This window comes from Plectropomus leopardus, chromosome 7, assembly GCF_026936395.1.
Source record: "Plectropomus leopardus strain MGB_pleo_1.0 chromosome 7, ASM2693639v1, whole genome shotgun sequence".
Classification (NCBI taxonomy): domain Eukaryota; kingdom Metazoa; phylum Chordata; class Actinopteri; order Perciformes; family Serranidae; genus Plectropomus; species Plectropomus leopardus.
Genome location: NC_142182.1, coordinates 26,028,329 through 26,044,805, shown reverse-complemented (window position 1 = coordinate 26,044,805; position 16,477 = coordinate 26,028,329). Strand labels below are relative to the sequence as shown.

Here is a 16,477-nt window from a genome sequence, read left to right as displayed (position 1 = left end):
GGCCCCAACAATCGCCCCAAAAACGCAGCGAAATCATGGAGATTTTTCTCATATTGTGCATCTTTAGTGTTTACATGGTTCTTCAGTAATATACAATATACAAAGTATAAACGGTGTCTTAAACAACCCAGCAGAAGTGGAAAACAGCCAATTAAATCAAGGTTTAATGTGCAACTCTAAATGGATGCATGGAGAGCTGAATACAATATTACAGTTTCTGACAAGACATTTGTTTTTTATAACTAATTTCAGTTACAAGACACAATATATCTTATTTACCAAAATGCATAAAATGTAATTTGTGAATGTAATTCCAATGTTCCTTTCTCCTTCTAGTCATATTGCTGTGGTTTCTTACCTGGAGGGACTCACCCATCCCAAGATACTGTAAATTTCAGGAGGAAAATAAAGAAAAAGTAAATAAGGAAAAACATTTTTTCTTTGCTATTCTCTTATCTTTGATTTATTATTTAAATATTGAATAGGTTTAATTATGTAGGCATCTAAAGGGAGGGGAACAACACAGGTGGAACTGCTTGCAACAGACATATAGCATGCGACCTGTGGCTGGGTCAGGAGGAGATGTTGTGTCAAGAGTCAGAGGCCAAAAAGGTATGAAACTACTGATATAAACTATCTCAGTGACCAGTGACCTTTGTTCAACACCATGTTGGATCCACTTTTGCCCTGAGCTGCCACAGAGACTCAAACGGTCCAGGTGTCATGGACTCATGAAAACATCAGTGCTTCACACATTGCTCAAAGTTGTTGACACTGTGTTATATTTATCCTGTAGGTGTTCAGTGGGAACGCTATCAGGCTTTTATTCACTGATGTCTTCTGATCTAAAAGCAGCCTTCATCTTGGGGGAGCCATATCTGGTCTGCTATGATGTAAATGTACGCTCTAAGATCAATGCCTCAATATGCAGGCTTTAATAGATCCACCACGATGCGCTGTATGTTCTAAAGCTGATATCGTCCTACGTGTCATCTACAAAGTACCACCTCCCATGTAATGCTTCCACAAAGCGTCTTGTGATCCCATTCACTCATTGCGCACCTTTTGAATTTGCTGTCTTCAAAAAGTGCAGCAACTCTATGATCCTCCGCCCTTCTGGAGGAAAATGACCATGCTGTTTACCTCCATCTTACGTCATTAAATAACTTTTATTGAAAGTGTGGACGTGGAGTTGCTATGGCTCACATCTCATCATGCTGTGACCCAGACAGGGCTGACTTCCTCTGCAGAGGCAGGATTTATGCTGCGTTTTTCTGGTCACTGAGTGTAGGTCATTGCTAGCATGTATTTCTGCACACAAACCAAAGCTCTGATTTTCTAAATATAGTGCAGGCAGATTCTACAACATGAGCCTATGAAGCAAGCAAACAGCACAAGAAAGGCTCTACACCAGTACTCTTATTGGTTCTATTATCACTGCAGTAGTGAGTCATGAGGTACTTGCATGAGTTTGCTGGAGGCTCTGGGTGGGCCTGAGTAAAGTACTGGTGGGCTGTGGGTAAATTTTAGCAGCAGTATTACTTTATATAGACTGCCTTTGGGAATGAAATGACAAATTGCTTTATATAAACAGAGATGCATGAACAGTGAGGAAATACAGAAATCACAGAGTGCATGTTAAATCAGAAAGACAAAGTGAAACAAAAGAGATCAGTGTTTAGTGGTTTTATATTTTTTTTCAGCTTAGCAGCAAAAAGAGACAGAGCCAACATTGTCAGTAACAGCAGAAGGATGCATGACTAACTTTAAAGCCTATTCATGAGTTTCTGGGAGCAAATCTACTCGCATTTGCCTGCTCCTGTTAGTGGCTGTCGAGAGCTGCTGAAGGCCATGGCTTTGGTGTGTCAAGGGCGCTGTGCTGTACGCCCCAATAAACTGCTGATGGGACGGGATGAGGGGACAGTGGGTCCCAACAGCAGGCCCTCAGGGGCATTCAAAGACTACATCCACTGTGGCCATTACCTGGAATTCATCAGTGAATCGATGCTAAAATGGAGACAATGCCACTCTCTAATCAGTATTAACACTTTGTCAAATAGATGCTTTAGGAAAAATAATTTTATTTTCAATTCTGGCTCTTAAGTATAGCATTCAGTAATTTGTTCTTTAAAATTACTGTTTAAATGGCTGCCGTAAAAAACATGTTAAAAATATCTTATTTTAGAATTGTGCAATGAACCTCTGTATATGAAATTCCACTTCACCTCACCAAATCTTAGTTATTGTCTTTTCTTTTTTCATATCCAGAAATCTTGACATCAGCAGTACGTACGTTTATCCATTCTGTCAGTTATGTGATTATTTCTACGAGTAAGAAATGGACACGGGAGGAAACAGATCTCACTAAAGTTTGTATGCTGTTCTTAAGTTTCCCTTATCACTTCCTGTGCTCATAAAAAATGTGCACAGTCTGTCATTCAGATCGGATATGATGGAAAAGCTTCTTATTGCCTGATGGAACCAGACTCACCAGGCACTCCCGGAGGCCCAAACCCTCTCCATTGGGCAGGGATGACCTCCTGCGGGTCATGGAGGTTCGGTTGGGTGTGGAGCTTCCTGCAGGTCTTCTTTTGACCACCAGCACCTCACAGCAGGCCTGGTCTTCATTTAGCGTGCTCTTTCCTGCATTGATTACCCTAAACAGAGAGGGAATAACAGGACACAACAACTTAACAAATTTAAGCCAAAAATGAAAACTACTGTAATTAAACACATAAAAATAAAATAAGATATTAAAGAAATTGGAGACATGGCATTAAAAAGACTTAAATATTTTACTGTATACAAAACAATCCCTTAGACTGTATGAATCAATTGTGCAAATATTTGTGTGAAAGAAATCCAGAAATCTTGTAGCAGGCACGATGGGCATACTATATATGATTTAAATATATGTGCATGTTTGAATAAAAAACATTAAACATTAAAAAACATTCCTCTTACCTGTTGCGCTATTTATCAATATAGAGATAGATAATAGAGAGATAATAGAGATATCGTTAATAGAGATTTCTGCCTTCTCTCCAATATAATGAAACTAGTTGGCACTTGGCAATGCACCAGAAAAATCAAACTTGAAACATTCAACGGCAATGTCTCTTTCCAGAAATCATGACCTGGTTCCTTGAGACAATCCAAAGACCTTTTTGTGAGCAGTTTTATGAAACAACTATTTTCTTTCCACTGAACTACATCGACCAAACCGTATTACCGCACAGAAGGCAGCGTGCATCCACTGCTAGCTCACCTAGCACCACTGAGCTAGCTAATGTTACAGCTCAGCAGAGAAGGACGCAATAGAGTGATGAAGAGATGACGTATTTTTGTAGGCCAGCCAGGAAGTAAGCATCGCACTAGTTCCTTCGTCAAAAATCTTATGGGATTTTTGAATGGGAATTTCAGTTATCGCCAAAAATATGCTCTTTGGCAAACACATGTTTATGAGACTCACACGTTTTGTTCAGCATGATCATTTTCACAGATGAACACCACTTTTGTGTGTTTTGACATGTAAATTAAATCACCAGAAGCAAAAAGCTCTTGTTAGGCGATACACAAACTACATTGTCGTCACACTACTTAAACGTCACTACTACAAACACTTCAAAAACATGTTAAAACATGATCAAAAAATACTATAAACAGATAAATCTACAAGTCTGCGAGTCTGTAAAGTTGTAAACGCGGACAAGTGGGTTTAATAAGTTTCTGTCTGGTGTGATAACGTCTAACTTCCCCGATAAACACTGTAGTCCCATTTAGCCACTTGTTAGCAACCGCCTTTTTTAAGACGAGTGAAACCTTAAAAGTCCAAAAATCGGGTTTAAGTGGATATATTTTATGTTGCAGAACAAAACGTCTAAATATCTTTTGCCTGTGTGCTAACCACAGACCTTATTTAGGCCATTTTACCGAAAACCCATTCAAAAAATCCATAGACTTTAAGACGAGGGAACCGGAAGTGCTATAAGGCTAACTGACTTCCGCGTTTTAGGACTTATTACTTCACCACTCTATTAATGTTTTCATCTTGTGGCATCATGTGCATGAGCCTCTCGTCCATGAGCAGATGCATGCTTCCTTCTGCTCTGTGATACTACACAATTGTAACTATAAATATTGTCTGGAAAAAGTTCCCTGTCTAGAGTGCCATCTAGTTCCATTACATTGGAGAGAGGACAGACATCTCTACAGTCTATATCGACTGGATAACTCACACCAAAACAATCAAGACTGATAAACAGAACTGCAGTAAAATCAAAAACCCCAAAATCAAAAATATGTATTTTTTGATTTTGGGGTGAACTGTCCTTTTAACATTTTTAAGCTGCGACCTTAAATCTATATAATGTTAGGACTATAAAACCCTTTCAAACTTTATTTTTGTGCCAGAGTTTCCCCAGTTAGATATTGTGAGATAAAATCAGCAGATTCACTTTCTTTAAATACACATTTCAGTGTGAGACCCACGCATGAAGAGGAGAGGACAGATTGATGCATAAATACTGCATTATACAACACCTGGCAGATGGTGCACCGCTGCTGTGAGCTGCTGTAGACGTGGACAAGCACATGCTGCTTAACAATACTCCAGGCAATCTCGATTTAGCCACACAGTCAGTAGGAGATGTTTGGTCTACAGTGGCCCAGAACAAGATGTAAAATATAAATTGGTGTTTTTGCAGAAAGCTTGTGTGTGTGTGTGTGTGTGTGTGTGTGTGTGTGTGTGTGTGTGTGTGTGTGTGATTCACTTTTTACTTAACCAGACGACTGGTAAAATAACAAAGTTATTACGCTTAAAGACTGTGAGCATGTCTCTGCATCACTAAGCAATGTCTCAAGTAAGATTTCTAACAAATAAATGAGACATTATATGGCAACGTGTTAATATGAGAGGCGGTTATTACCTCCCTTTAATGGATCCTATATAAAAAATCCTACTTGATCATGGGAATAAACATGCAAAGAACAGATCCTCTGTCTCCAGCTAAGAAAACACTGTGTGTTGTAAAACCGCCAGGATATTGACTGAGTAGACCTTCACTCAGTTAGATTGGTTTTAATTGGAGTCTTACACAACAGGTTACTCACCACATCCCTGTCCTACAAACTAATAATAGCCCACTCTCTGTAGTGTGTCAATAAGATGGGGTTAAAGGAAACACTTCATTTGCCTACGTGGCGACCCAACTATTGTCATGAACTCACTCCTACCTCTACAAACATGGATAAATGCTCACTTCGGAATAGTTCGAGTCGGCTCATCCATTAGTGTGTTGAACAACAGGAAAAAAAAATCTTTTTTCCCTCTGCTTTGTATCATTATGATTTACATAAACATTGCATTGCTTTGGATTCTGGATTTTTAGTTGAATTGCTCATTGGGCTCTGGGAAATTGTAACAAGCATTTTTCACCACTTTCAATTTATTCATACACTAAACAAATGCATTAATTTAAAAAAACAAATAAATAACACATGCATTGACAATATAAATGACTGTTGCAGCCGTACATCAGCAATTTCTAAACCTCATCACTGATAGAGAAAATGACATAATTGCAGCATAGGCTCAGGAAACTGTCATATATGCAGACAAGTTCATTTAAACTTGAACATGTTTTGTCACATGTACGTTGATTTCACAGTTCATGAAACAGAACTTTGATCGTGTTCCTCGTATTCTGAATGGGGTTGAATGAATCTGTAGATCTGAATGACTTGATTGTTTTTAGTTGGAAACCAAAAGCGATACCCTATGATCTCAGATACATCAAAGATTCATTTCTGTGTTTTTGTTGTTTTAACATAAACTACACTACACATCACTAGTATTTTCCACCTCTGCTTTTCCTGCTACTACAAGTCAAAATGTCTGATATAAAGATAGTTTGTAAATATGGCTCAAGATTCAGGTTTCTTTTTCCAGAGAGCAAAGTTATGTAAAAATAAATAAATAAATAAATAAAAACAAGAGGGACAATTTGTATTTATTCTATTTCAACAGAGATGTAGTAGTTTACCCAGTAAAACCGCAAATCACGTAATAATTATTACGTGATTTGTGTAATTTCACAGGTCCTCTTCAAAGCTTTTTCTGTGGCTTTCAACCACATCTTACAGCCCTGAATAACTCTATGAATTCTCCGTGTGAAATGTAAAAACTCCATCCAACAATTAAGATGATAAGAGAAGATAGCAAGCAGATCTTGAGTCAACTTTTTTTTGTCAAACTATAGTGTTTCTAAGGTCAGGAATCAAGTTTCATACTCAAGTTTGGATGTTTGCTTAGTTTGCCTTGAAAATGCCAACGTAAATCAATTCTTATCAAACCACTCTTGAATTTTGTTTTTCCATTTTATTGTAAATTACTGCAACAACATACCAACATTTTTTAGAAATTCATCCCCCTGGCAACAGTTGGTTTTAGTTCATGCAACAGCTCTGATGTGTTGTATACACAAGCTCACAAGCTTTTAAAATCAGTCTGTGAAATGATGACACGGTCTGGAAAAGTAATCGAGTATATAGTGTGTGATGTGTGTAAAAAGGTTAACTCTTTCCCTTAACTTCATGTGATGAATAGAGGTCACACACTTCATGCACCCTAATGCGTCTGAGACCAAACCACTGCGGGGAGTGATGTTCATTTGACCCTGGGAAATCACAAGATTAACAACAGTCGAGCGTTCGAGCCTTTCATCTCTGATATGAGACGAAAAGCCATCCAGAGCCCGAGGCGCGAGCTGTGTCCGAGAGCAGGGCTGTCATATTTAGTTACCTCATTCCATTTCTACACATTTCAGACAATGGCATGGCCTTAATTACTGTCAGAGTTGTAATCTGCACTGTGTGCCTTCTTTTTGAGAATCTCTGTGCTTATTTTTTCTTTTTAAAAACAGTTCACAGAAAACAAGTAACTACTGTTTCCCAGGTTTGTTATTGAACCACTGCACAGCCTACTTAACCTGGTTTTCTTCTACCACATAATTCAGTATATCTTGTCTGTTTAATCAAATCCTGTTTAAATGTCTATAAGGCATCATGTTGTAAAGCTGCAGTGCTGGACTTTTACATACAAATGAAAGATCTGTACATTTAAGCCCTTGCCAAACAAGTTCATACAACCAGATCAAACCTATTGCCACCAGGAAAAACGCTGTCCTTCTCAGAATGCTAGAGTTTTGGAATCAGCTGCCTGTGGCAGCTTTTCTGCATAAGTGTGCTGGATATGATCCATTTCTGTCGTGTTTCTGTTTGGCACTGCTTTTCGTTCTTTCTCAATGCTTCATCTGTATGTGCATCATTCTGATGTTTTCTTTGTCTTCTTGTTTTCTCTTTAGTCTGGCAGAGGCTATAGCGGAAAATCCTAAGAGCAGTTCAAGAAACTTTTTTTGAGTGAATGCTCTTTATTAATAAGAAACTCTGTGTTTAGGGGAAGTATTAAGGTATACATGCGATGACACGTGGAAGATGCAGCCAGCTCACCTGCAGGCAAAAATTATAGGCACTTGTTGACAGTGCAGTGTTTCCCACAGAATAAAGAGTACATTAATGGTCGTAGCTTAAAACTTTTTCCTTTAAATGCATGTGTATCCCTTTATATCAATCAGTTTCCCCTCTCTAAATTCAAAGGTTTTTGCGAGCCTGTGAAAGCAGCACAGGTGGAACTGTCCATGAGTTCTTAATCTCCAGAGCATCAGTTTGTGACTTGTGTGGTGGATGATTGATCAGTTGATCTGTTCAAAACTGATCAGATTGATGGATGAGAAGAGCAGCTGTTTGTGAGTGAAAGCAAACTTTTAGACCCAGCGGAACAAGTTTTTAAGTTTCATTTTTTAGTATGCCTGATATTCTGCTGCTCACTCTGTCTCTAAATATGCTCCATGCTCTGAGTGTGATGCAATGAATAATCGAAGGGTACTCCTGTAGCGCTCCTAAAGAACAGTTCAGTTACAAAAACAGAAAATCTATTTGTGGCGATACATGGTTTAATGGTGGCAGGCTGCCACGTATAAATGAGTGTGTTGGACACTGATTGTTTATGTTTGTGTCTCACCACCAGAAGGGGGAAAAAAATTCTGCACGTCACCTTTATGTGAACTTTTTAAAAAACAAACACATCTCCATATTGTAAATTAAATTTGTCTTCATATGCATCATCATGAAAACACAAATTTACATGCTTACCTCTATAAATTCCAAAAATACTGCTGCTTTCACTTATTGTTGATTTAAATTTGTCATTTTAAATATTTTGAACTTATTGCATAACTATTTATGTTTAGATACCCCTTTACTATATTCCTTTGCGTTCTAGTTTTCTTTTTAGTTCTTGTATTTGCAGCTGTGCTAATGCATTTTGTCCTGCAAAATATCTGTATGAACAGGCAATTTAAGACGACGATAAAGATGATCCTATGATGTGATTATAGCACTGAGTTACATGTCTTATTCAGCGGTAGTTAATGAGCACAACACATTAAGGAAGGCTGGCACTGAACTGAAACAGTATTACGTCGTTTCTGCCTCAGGGCGATGTTGCGTGTTGATGTAGCAGAAACAACACAAGAACATGTGCTGCTGGATCATGTGATTTGAGCACTGGGAAGCTTTGTATGTATGTGCTCATGTGCTTCCTCTTCACAGTTGAGTGAGACAACCACTCAATGTAAGTATAGGAAAGGACCAAACAGTATTACGGATAAAAATGGAAGAATAACATGCACATTCATGATTTTTACAACATCTTTTACCTTTCTTTATTTGGAAATGCATGAACTGAGTTCATTCACTAACCCACGTCCCATACAGTTAAACACCCTGGAGCTGCTGCTTGCTTATCTTTGCTCTTTTAACTTTGATACCAATGCTGAGCATGTCAACCTTCAGCCATCTCCTCATAAGCCAAAGCACTGACATTTTAATTCATGCATGTCTGCTGACCTGCAGACAAAACATACAGAGCGCAGCGTTTAGCTTACAGACACACGTATTGATTAAGCATTGAACGCTCTGCTGCTGAGGTTGCAGGATTATGTGTTATTGGTCCTGGGTCAACGGGTGAAAGATTGAGTGGGGAAGCTTTGTCACAACTTTTTCTTTATCGTCTTGGTGCCACTACTCTCACGTACCAACAAGGACATTGGAGGAGGTGAAGAGAGGACAGATGTACAGGGGAAGTCCATCTGTTTAATTGGATCTCTCCTATTGATAAAGTGCTTTAATAGTTCTTAATAGACCTCTTCTTTTATTATGATATCACCACTGGACTGATAAGACAATAAGTTGTATCTCACTTTTATCTAAACTAAAGCTCCATGTTAGAGGGATTCCCCAGCTTTTTAACTCTCTCCTCTCTTATGCCATTCCTGCCAAATAAACACTTTTTAGACTTAAACAAAAGTAATCCCTCTAAATCAACACTTATGTATCACTAGAAGTGTGTGTGTTCATACAAGTAATTTACACCATCCTGCAATGTCAACAAAAACTAATTGTTTTAAAGGTAGAAAATTTCTTTTGAATTGCATTAGGCAGTACATGTGTATAAAGTCGTCACTGAGTGCATATGACTTAAAAGTTTGCGTTTTGTGGATAGAAATAGTCACAGTTCATCCCTCATATTTGTATTTGATTAATTGTTTTGGTATGTTTGTTTTTACTTGTGCATTTTATACAGCATTTTATGTATTTTTATTGACTATTTAGTTTATCCAGTACTTTTGTACACCACTTTGGTCAACCTTGGTTGTTTTTCAATGTACTATGTAGATAAATTTGACCTTGACCTTGACAGTGAGGTTAACCCCTCCAAAACTGAAAAAAGACATCCTGTAAAGAGCACGCCTGATTAACTCAACAGAAGGTGACATCAGGAGCAGTTTTGGAAACAGACCAAGAAACATGTAACATTGCAGCACTGTGAACTGCACCCTAACAGTGAGTTCACAAGCGAGAATCATCGTTAGTGCTGGAGTTCACATGGTGGGTGGAAAACAGCAGTAACTGTAGCCCATGTCTGCAAAATTGAGGCCTGTAAGTGTGCTAGAGATGAGAGGGGCGGTGAACAATACTCACTGATCCATTCAAATGATCGTGCTCACTGGACATGGCAGCGCAACCACACGGAGACAGGGCGTCAGAATCCTTCTCATAAAGCTAGAGCTGCTCTTCCTGTCTCCACAGGGAGCAACACAATAACCCAGGATAACCTCAGCGAGTTTAGAGAGGCCAGACACAGACAGGGGTACGACGGAGGAAAACAAAGCACAGAGTAGGAATGTGCCCGTGGTTTGCCTGTTCCACGCTTTATCCCAAGTATGTCCTGAAGTGTGGAACTTGCACCAGTCTGGTCTTGATCTTGACTCAGTCTCACCCTGCCTTGATCTTGGTCTTGACTTGGTCTTAACTGCTTAAAGTCTTGATCTTGTGTTGGTCTTGATATAGTCTATTCTTGGTCATGACTTGGTCTCAGTTTAGGTGGTCTTTACTACAACTCTGTCTCTGTTTTTTGATCGGGTGATCCGATCACAAGTGGACGGCTCTTAAATACAAGTGTAGACAAGCACCAAGACACAGTGTGATTCGAGATGGTCATTAGAGCCCCTAACAATGCCACCTGGGTAGCTGTAACCATCAAGTCCTAAAAAATTTGTTTTACCGTTATAAAGAGAGTCCTCTCTTAAAAAAGGACGTCTATGCAATAGAAGGACCCACATACTTTTGAAACTGGTGCTACATGACCAGAGAAAACAGACAAAAAAATAATACTGGCTTTTGCTCAAAAGGTAGAAAACCTAAAAAAAACAGAATGCAGTTGTTCTGTGACGTCAAGTCAAGTTGAGATGAGATCCTTCCTTCAGGCCTTTGACACAGAGTAACTGCTCAGAGGACACAAAGATACAAAGTTTCTTTTGTTTGCACAGCAATTAGTTGTCTGAATTTGCACAGGTGATCTCAGTACCTAAGCACTTCATGCATTTAGTATTCAGCTGTTTCTTTTGCTGTTTTCATTTGAGGTGCATTTGTCCTTATTATTGTTTAGATTGTTGCACTTCTGCAATCATGTTTTTTTTTTTTAGATAAAGGTGTTTGTATACCTGGCTGCAACCAATCTTCCCTTGTTGGTTTAATAAAGTTTGAATGCACTTTTCATTGAGAGGTTTTATCCGAGAGACCCGTCCGTATCTGACCCTGTTAATTTTCACATCAAATCATCTCATACGGGCTCAGGTTCTCAACAACAACAAAGCCTGCTGATCAGCCAGCTGTTGACAAATCCCCAGTATGGCTCGGTCCTGGCTGATGCTACACCAAGCTGGCGCACACGCACACACACACACACTCCTGGCAGCTGCATCACATCTATTCATAAAGTAGGGCTGTTCATCTGATCCTGTAGAATTATACATCCTGTTGAAGTATGTTGATTTTTTTTTTTTTTTAAGACACAGAAACGTCAATAAAAATATCTGTTTCTCTACCATAAATTAGTAATGATTATGATTAATAAAGTAATACACAATTAGCAAAAAATAGATCATGCAACCTACTTTTGAACATATATGTGATGGTTTCTCAGAAGCGAATTATGGTCCTTTCTTTTCCGCTGTGAGATTAAAAATTCTTCACGGCAGATTAGCATGAAGAAGCAAAGCAGAGGGCGTGTATGAGAATCAAACCAATTCAAAGGATTTCTTCATTCTGAAAGCAGAGACCATTTGGATCTCTTTTAGTACTTAATAATTCAATTAGTCCATCAACGGAAAATTAATCAACTACTTAAAGTACTCAATGAAGCAAAAATGCCAAATTTACTTCTGTTCCACCTTCTGAAATGTGAATATGGCTCTTTTTGATGTTCTAAAAGAAAGCAATTTGAATATCTTCAAATTTTTGGGCTGTTGATCAGACAAAACAAGCTATTTGAAGACATCACTTTGAGCTCTAGAGATTTCCTGCTGGTCATTTTTTCAGTATTTTCTAACAGTTTATGCTGCAAACATCTGGTCTGTAATTAGGAAATATGAATGTATTAAACCAAGGTTAAAAAAGTATCAAGTTGCAGCCCTAGTCTCTCTCTGTTTGTTGGTAAAGTGTTACTCTGTCCTGTTGACTTCTTATAAACAAAGAACAATTGTCTGAGGGACTGAGACTGACCTGGTCAGTTGTGTCCAAACACTGGTTGACTTAAGAGGACAAGCATTTGCACATTTGGTTCACATCAGACAGCTGAAGTTGAAACATGTGATGCAAAGTGAGTCTGCACGCAGCGCTCTTACTGAATGTCTAACATCATCGATTAAACAATTAATCTTGAGGAAACAGGCACTCTATCATAACATCCTTTCAGCAAAAGATAAGACTTCATGTTGAGAAAAAGCACAGAGCAACTACGTCTTCATTGCATGAATTCAGAGCACTAAACTGCCGTGTCACACTCTGTATAGTTGCCTGAAGGACTGATCTGTGACCTCTATAATCATGAGCACCCAGATACTTCATGTAGAAATGCATGAGAGAAAGTGATTGTGACTCTGTGCTCCAAGGCATTAGACAATGATAACATGATCCCGCTTTTGAGTTATGTCCTGTCAAAGGTAAATGTAAACTATATGAAGTTAAAAGCTTTTATTTGCACAGTGCAGGTCTTGTTTTAGCCTGAGGAGGTGTACAGCACGATGCTCTCACCAGCATGCAAACTAAGTCATTCCTGGCTCCTGTTTGTTGCTGTTAAAAAAATATATATTTAACCAAGTCTGCATTTTCTCATGTTCTGCCATTTCTCTGCACCCCCATACTGGCAACACAACTTTCATGAGTCAAGCTGCTGCTCTTGATGCTGTTTATAATATGTCCTTTAAAAAAAAACAAAAAAAACAGCACAGCCGCTTCATTACAACCTCGGCAGGGAGGATGCAGGGAAGCCAAATGGATTTGAGCACGCCCAAACATAAAATGTGATATCAATAATACAGCAGATGATCTCAGGTCCGGTTGCTATTTTGCTCTCAGCTGTAAAGTAGAAGGACTTTTAGTGTCTGACAAGGCAAACACTGACTGAGCAAACACTTCAAACCTGCTATTCTACAAGTGATTGCTGTGTGTCCCCTGTACATCTGAAGGAAAGGGTCAGGTTTTACCAGCTTCACTGGGACTCTTTTAATACTATGCACACAACATAACAATGAAACAGGTGACTATTTGTGTTCCTGTCTGCTCTCATATAGTGCAAATAAAACATGTTTTTGCTATTCCAAATAAAACCTAGTTTTATCTGTGCAGTTTACTGTAGATCTCTGAACACTCACAGTTGGTCTGCAACAAAAGTAAGCGTATGATATTTGTCCATCCACCACACCTTCACAATCATAAAGCATTCCTTTTATGGCCTGGATTATAGGGACCTTATCTATTTATGTCATATGGAGATGTTTATAAGCTATATGTGGGGAAAGGCCAGCTGCAGCACCTTGGCCTATTTTTAATTTCATATACATGAATCCTGGCATAGTAATGATAATAAAAGGTGCTCATGTTTACACCGCTCTGAGTGATCCGGGAAGGACGCGCTCACTTCCAAAGGATGCTGTGCAAGAAAAGATGGACGCATACAGGTTACTCACTCTGCGTAGCCGGTGGACCACGGCAGCCGTTTGGTCTCCTTCAGTATGAGGATCGGTCTCGCGATGTGATCCGCCGAGCACTCTATCTCGTCCGTAGACAGTCCCAGGAACTCCGGTCTGCTGTACGGGTATTTCAGCGGCAGATCCGAGCTGCCGGGATGGTCACCGTTGGAGCCACCAGCCATCACACCTCCCATAAAATTGGCTACCGCCGATTTCACCCGCGTGAGCATGGTCCTGCTGCACCGTGGGTCCAGGCAATGCGATTGCGTGAGTCTCCCCCCGCCCGACAGATCCCCGCACGGCGACGCAGTTTCGCGGCGTGAAAGGTGTAGAGTCCCAGCGGCCGTGAAGACTCATTCAGCCCAGCAGCTCCCTCGGTGAATGCGGAAATAAAATGCCACACAGACACACAGGCAGCGCTGCACGCTAGTCATGTGACAAACCGGTTGCTGCTGGTGGATTTGTTCGCACTGGCATCTCAGCCAGCAGCTTAGTGTTGACAGTGCTGGAGGTCAAAGGTGCGTAATCCCGCAGGAACGATTACCTCGTGGGCAAGGTGCAGCCTGTCATCAAAGAGTTGAAGTGGGCCCTCTTTCCAAGGCCGTAGCCACGGGGTCAGCATTAGGTTTCTTACATTTGGTTTCTTACATTTCCTATTATAGGCTATTAGCCTATAATACCTTTATCATGACCAGCTATACAGTACACTATATAAGCATGTAATAAACGAAAGCTACCACCGTTTAAATCAGTGGTTCCCAACTGGTGGGTCATGGTCCAAAAATGGGACACAGGTACATTCTGAATGGCCAGCAACTAACTTGTTAACATGCCAAGTTTGTAAAAAAAAAAAAACAAACAAACAAAAAAAGAAACTTTAAATTTCTGACACAGAGGTCTTATTTTGAAAAGCTTTTTCTGTTTATGAAAAAAAACTTTTGGTCAGTCCTCACAATAATAAATATTAAATAAATCAGATGAGCCACAGTTGATCTTCTATGAATACATAGGTTTAATGATAACATAAATCTGATCTGAGGAGCTGTTGGTACAACACAAACAATGGGCAAAGACACACCAACAATGTAAGGTAACAGAAGCCTTATACAGCACATTTCACAGCTCATACAGATGTGTCTTAGTCTTGCAGTATCTTAACCTTCAGACACCCCAGAGTGTCCTCACATACATGCATGAGTGAAGGACTCAAAGGCCTCCAAAAGTACCTAAACATGAACATGAATCACAAATTCATACAGTTATTATTGATTAGATATTTTCATATGCAATAATTTTCTACCATACTTGATTACTTTTCTGACAATTAAACTGGGCAATAAAGCTAAAAATTCCCAAAAATAAACTTTGTGAAAAGAAGGCATAACTGAACAACTATCAGATGCAAAGCAACAGAATGCACGTTAAATTCTATACTTTTAACTGAAAAGAATCTATTCAAATGTAACCCCTCTGTAATACTGTGATTTAATAACATTTTAAAGTAACTGAAATTGATTACAGTTACATTTTTTTAAATAATTTAATTTCATCTAACTAGTTACTCCCCAACACTGGTAACCCTTCCTTTGCCACAAACTGGACTTGCCCTGCTCACTTAATGAAGCTGAGAAAACACTGAAATGTACATATACAAAATAAGAATATATGTCAATTTTCATATGATATATTGGCTATTGATTAACAAAAAGTCATTCACAAACACACATACATTATGGAATCCTACAGGGTGATGCCATTCATGTTTGGGATCAATTAGGACAGAAAGATGTTTAAATCCCTGCTAGGCCTCTCAGCTCTTATACAACTATAATAAAAGCCCATTATGCTATGCTATGTTTTACAGCAGGGGTCTCTAGGTCACCAAGCAGATGCAATGCATTGTTTTTTGGAGCAGATTTCTGAAACCTGTAATCAGTTCAAAATACAATTTGTAAGCAATTCTCATGAAATGTGGAGAAAATAATCAAAGTGTGGGCTGATAACACAGTTTACCCAATGCACCAACTGTCCACCCATTACAAATGGATTTAATCCTAATTCTGTTAAAGGTTACAACTCTAGATCACTCTTCCCAAAAAAGAAAAAATACAATGTTGAGTTTAAGTTTATTTGCACATTTAGATATAAAGAAAAAAAAATAGAGAAAAGGGATATAACACTTTACATGTGTGGATGAGGTAAATCCACAATGGGCTTTTCTAAGGACCTTGCCTAAAAGGAAAGAATAAAATATACATAAATTTAAAATACAACATGATCTAATATGTTTTTTTTCATATGCAAGTGGTTTGTCCTCTTAAGACAGAGAAAGGCAAAGTGGAAAAGAGCTCACACATGGTATCTGTCTCTGTCTGTCTCTCTCAGAACAGTCAGCTGACTTTGGCATGCTCTCTGCACCTGAGTGGACAACAGCGGTTGTAACTGAGAAGAAACCAAATAAGCAATTCATAAATGAAGTGTAACCGTAGTCTCATAATAATAATTATAACAATATTGATATTTATTCAAAGAGCAGATAAAAAAAGAAAACAATATCTAGTGCCTTACAAACGGCAATAATTAAATTGAAAAGAAACTATAAGGTAAATAAAATAAAAATGGATAAAATAAAGTGTAACTAACTACAAGGGAAACCCCCCAAAAAACAACAACAAAAAAGAAAACGAAAACAACAAAAAATAGTTCTAAAATGACAATTAGGAAAATCCATAATGTATAAAACATAAGAATATTTGATTAATGTCAATTAATGTTTTGAGAAGATATTTGAGACATAATATTGACTGTTGCGGCTTCATCTTCCA

At 38.7% G+C, this 16,477-nt stretch overlaps 1 protein-coding gene across 2 annotated transcripts in view; it reads right to left on the bottom strand.

Moving 5' to 3' along the window:
* The window catches only part of ppm1h (protein phosphatase, Mg2+/Mn2+ dependent, 1H), a 45,140-nt gene extending 31,040 nt beyond the window's left edge, over positions 1-14,100 (bottom strand). The window contains exons 1-4 of one of the 2 annotated variants that reach the window (XM_088080330.1): positions 13,650-14,100; positions 2,492-2,657; positions 1,466-1,513; positions 359-385 (exon numbers count right to left, since the gene is read on the bottom strand). In XM_088080330.1, coding sequence (XP_087936456.1) covers positions 359-385; positions 1,466-1,513; positions 2,492-2,657; positions 13,650-13,882 — 474 coding nt within the window. In that variant the 5' untranslated portion in view covers positions 13,883-14,100. The remainder of the gene's footprint in view (positions 1-358; positions 386-1,465; positions 1,514-2,491; positions 2,658-13,649) is intronic. The other variant, XM_042496503.2, reaches the window with a different exon arrangement.
* Positions 14,101-16,477: the final 2,377 nt, after the last annotated feature.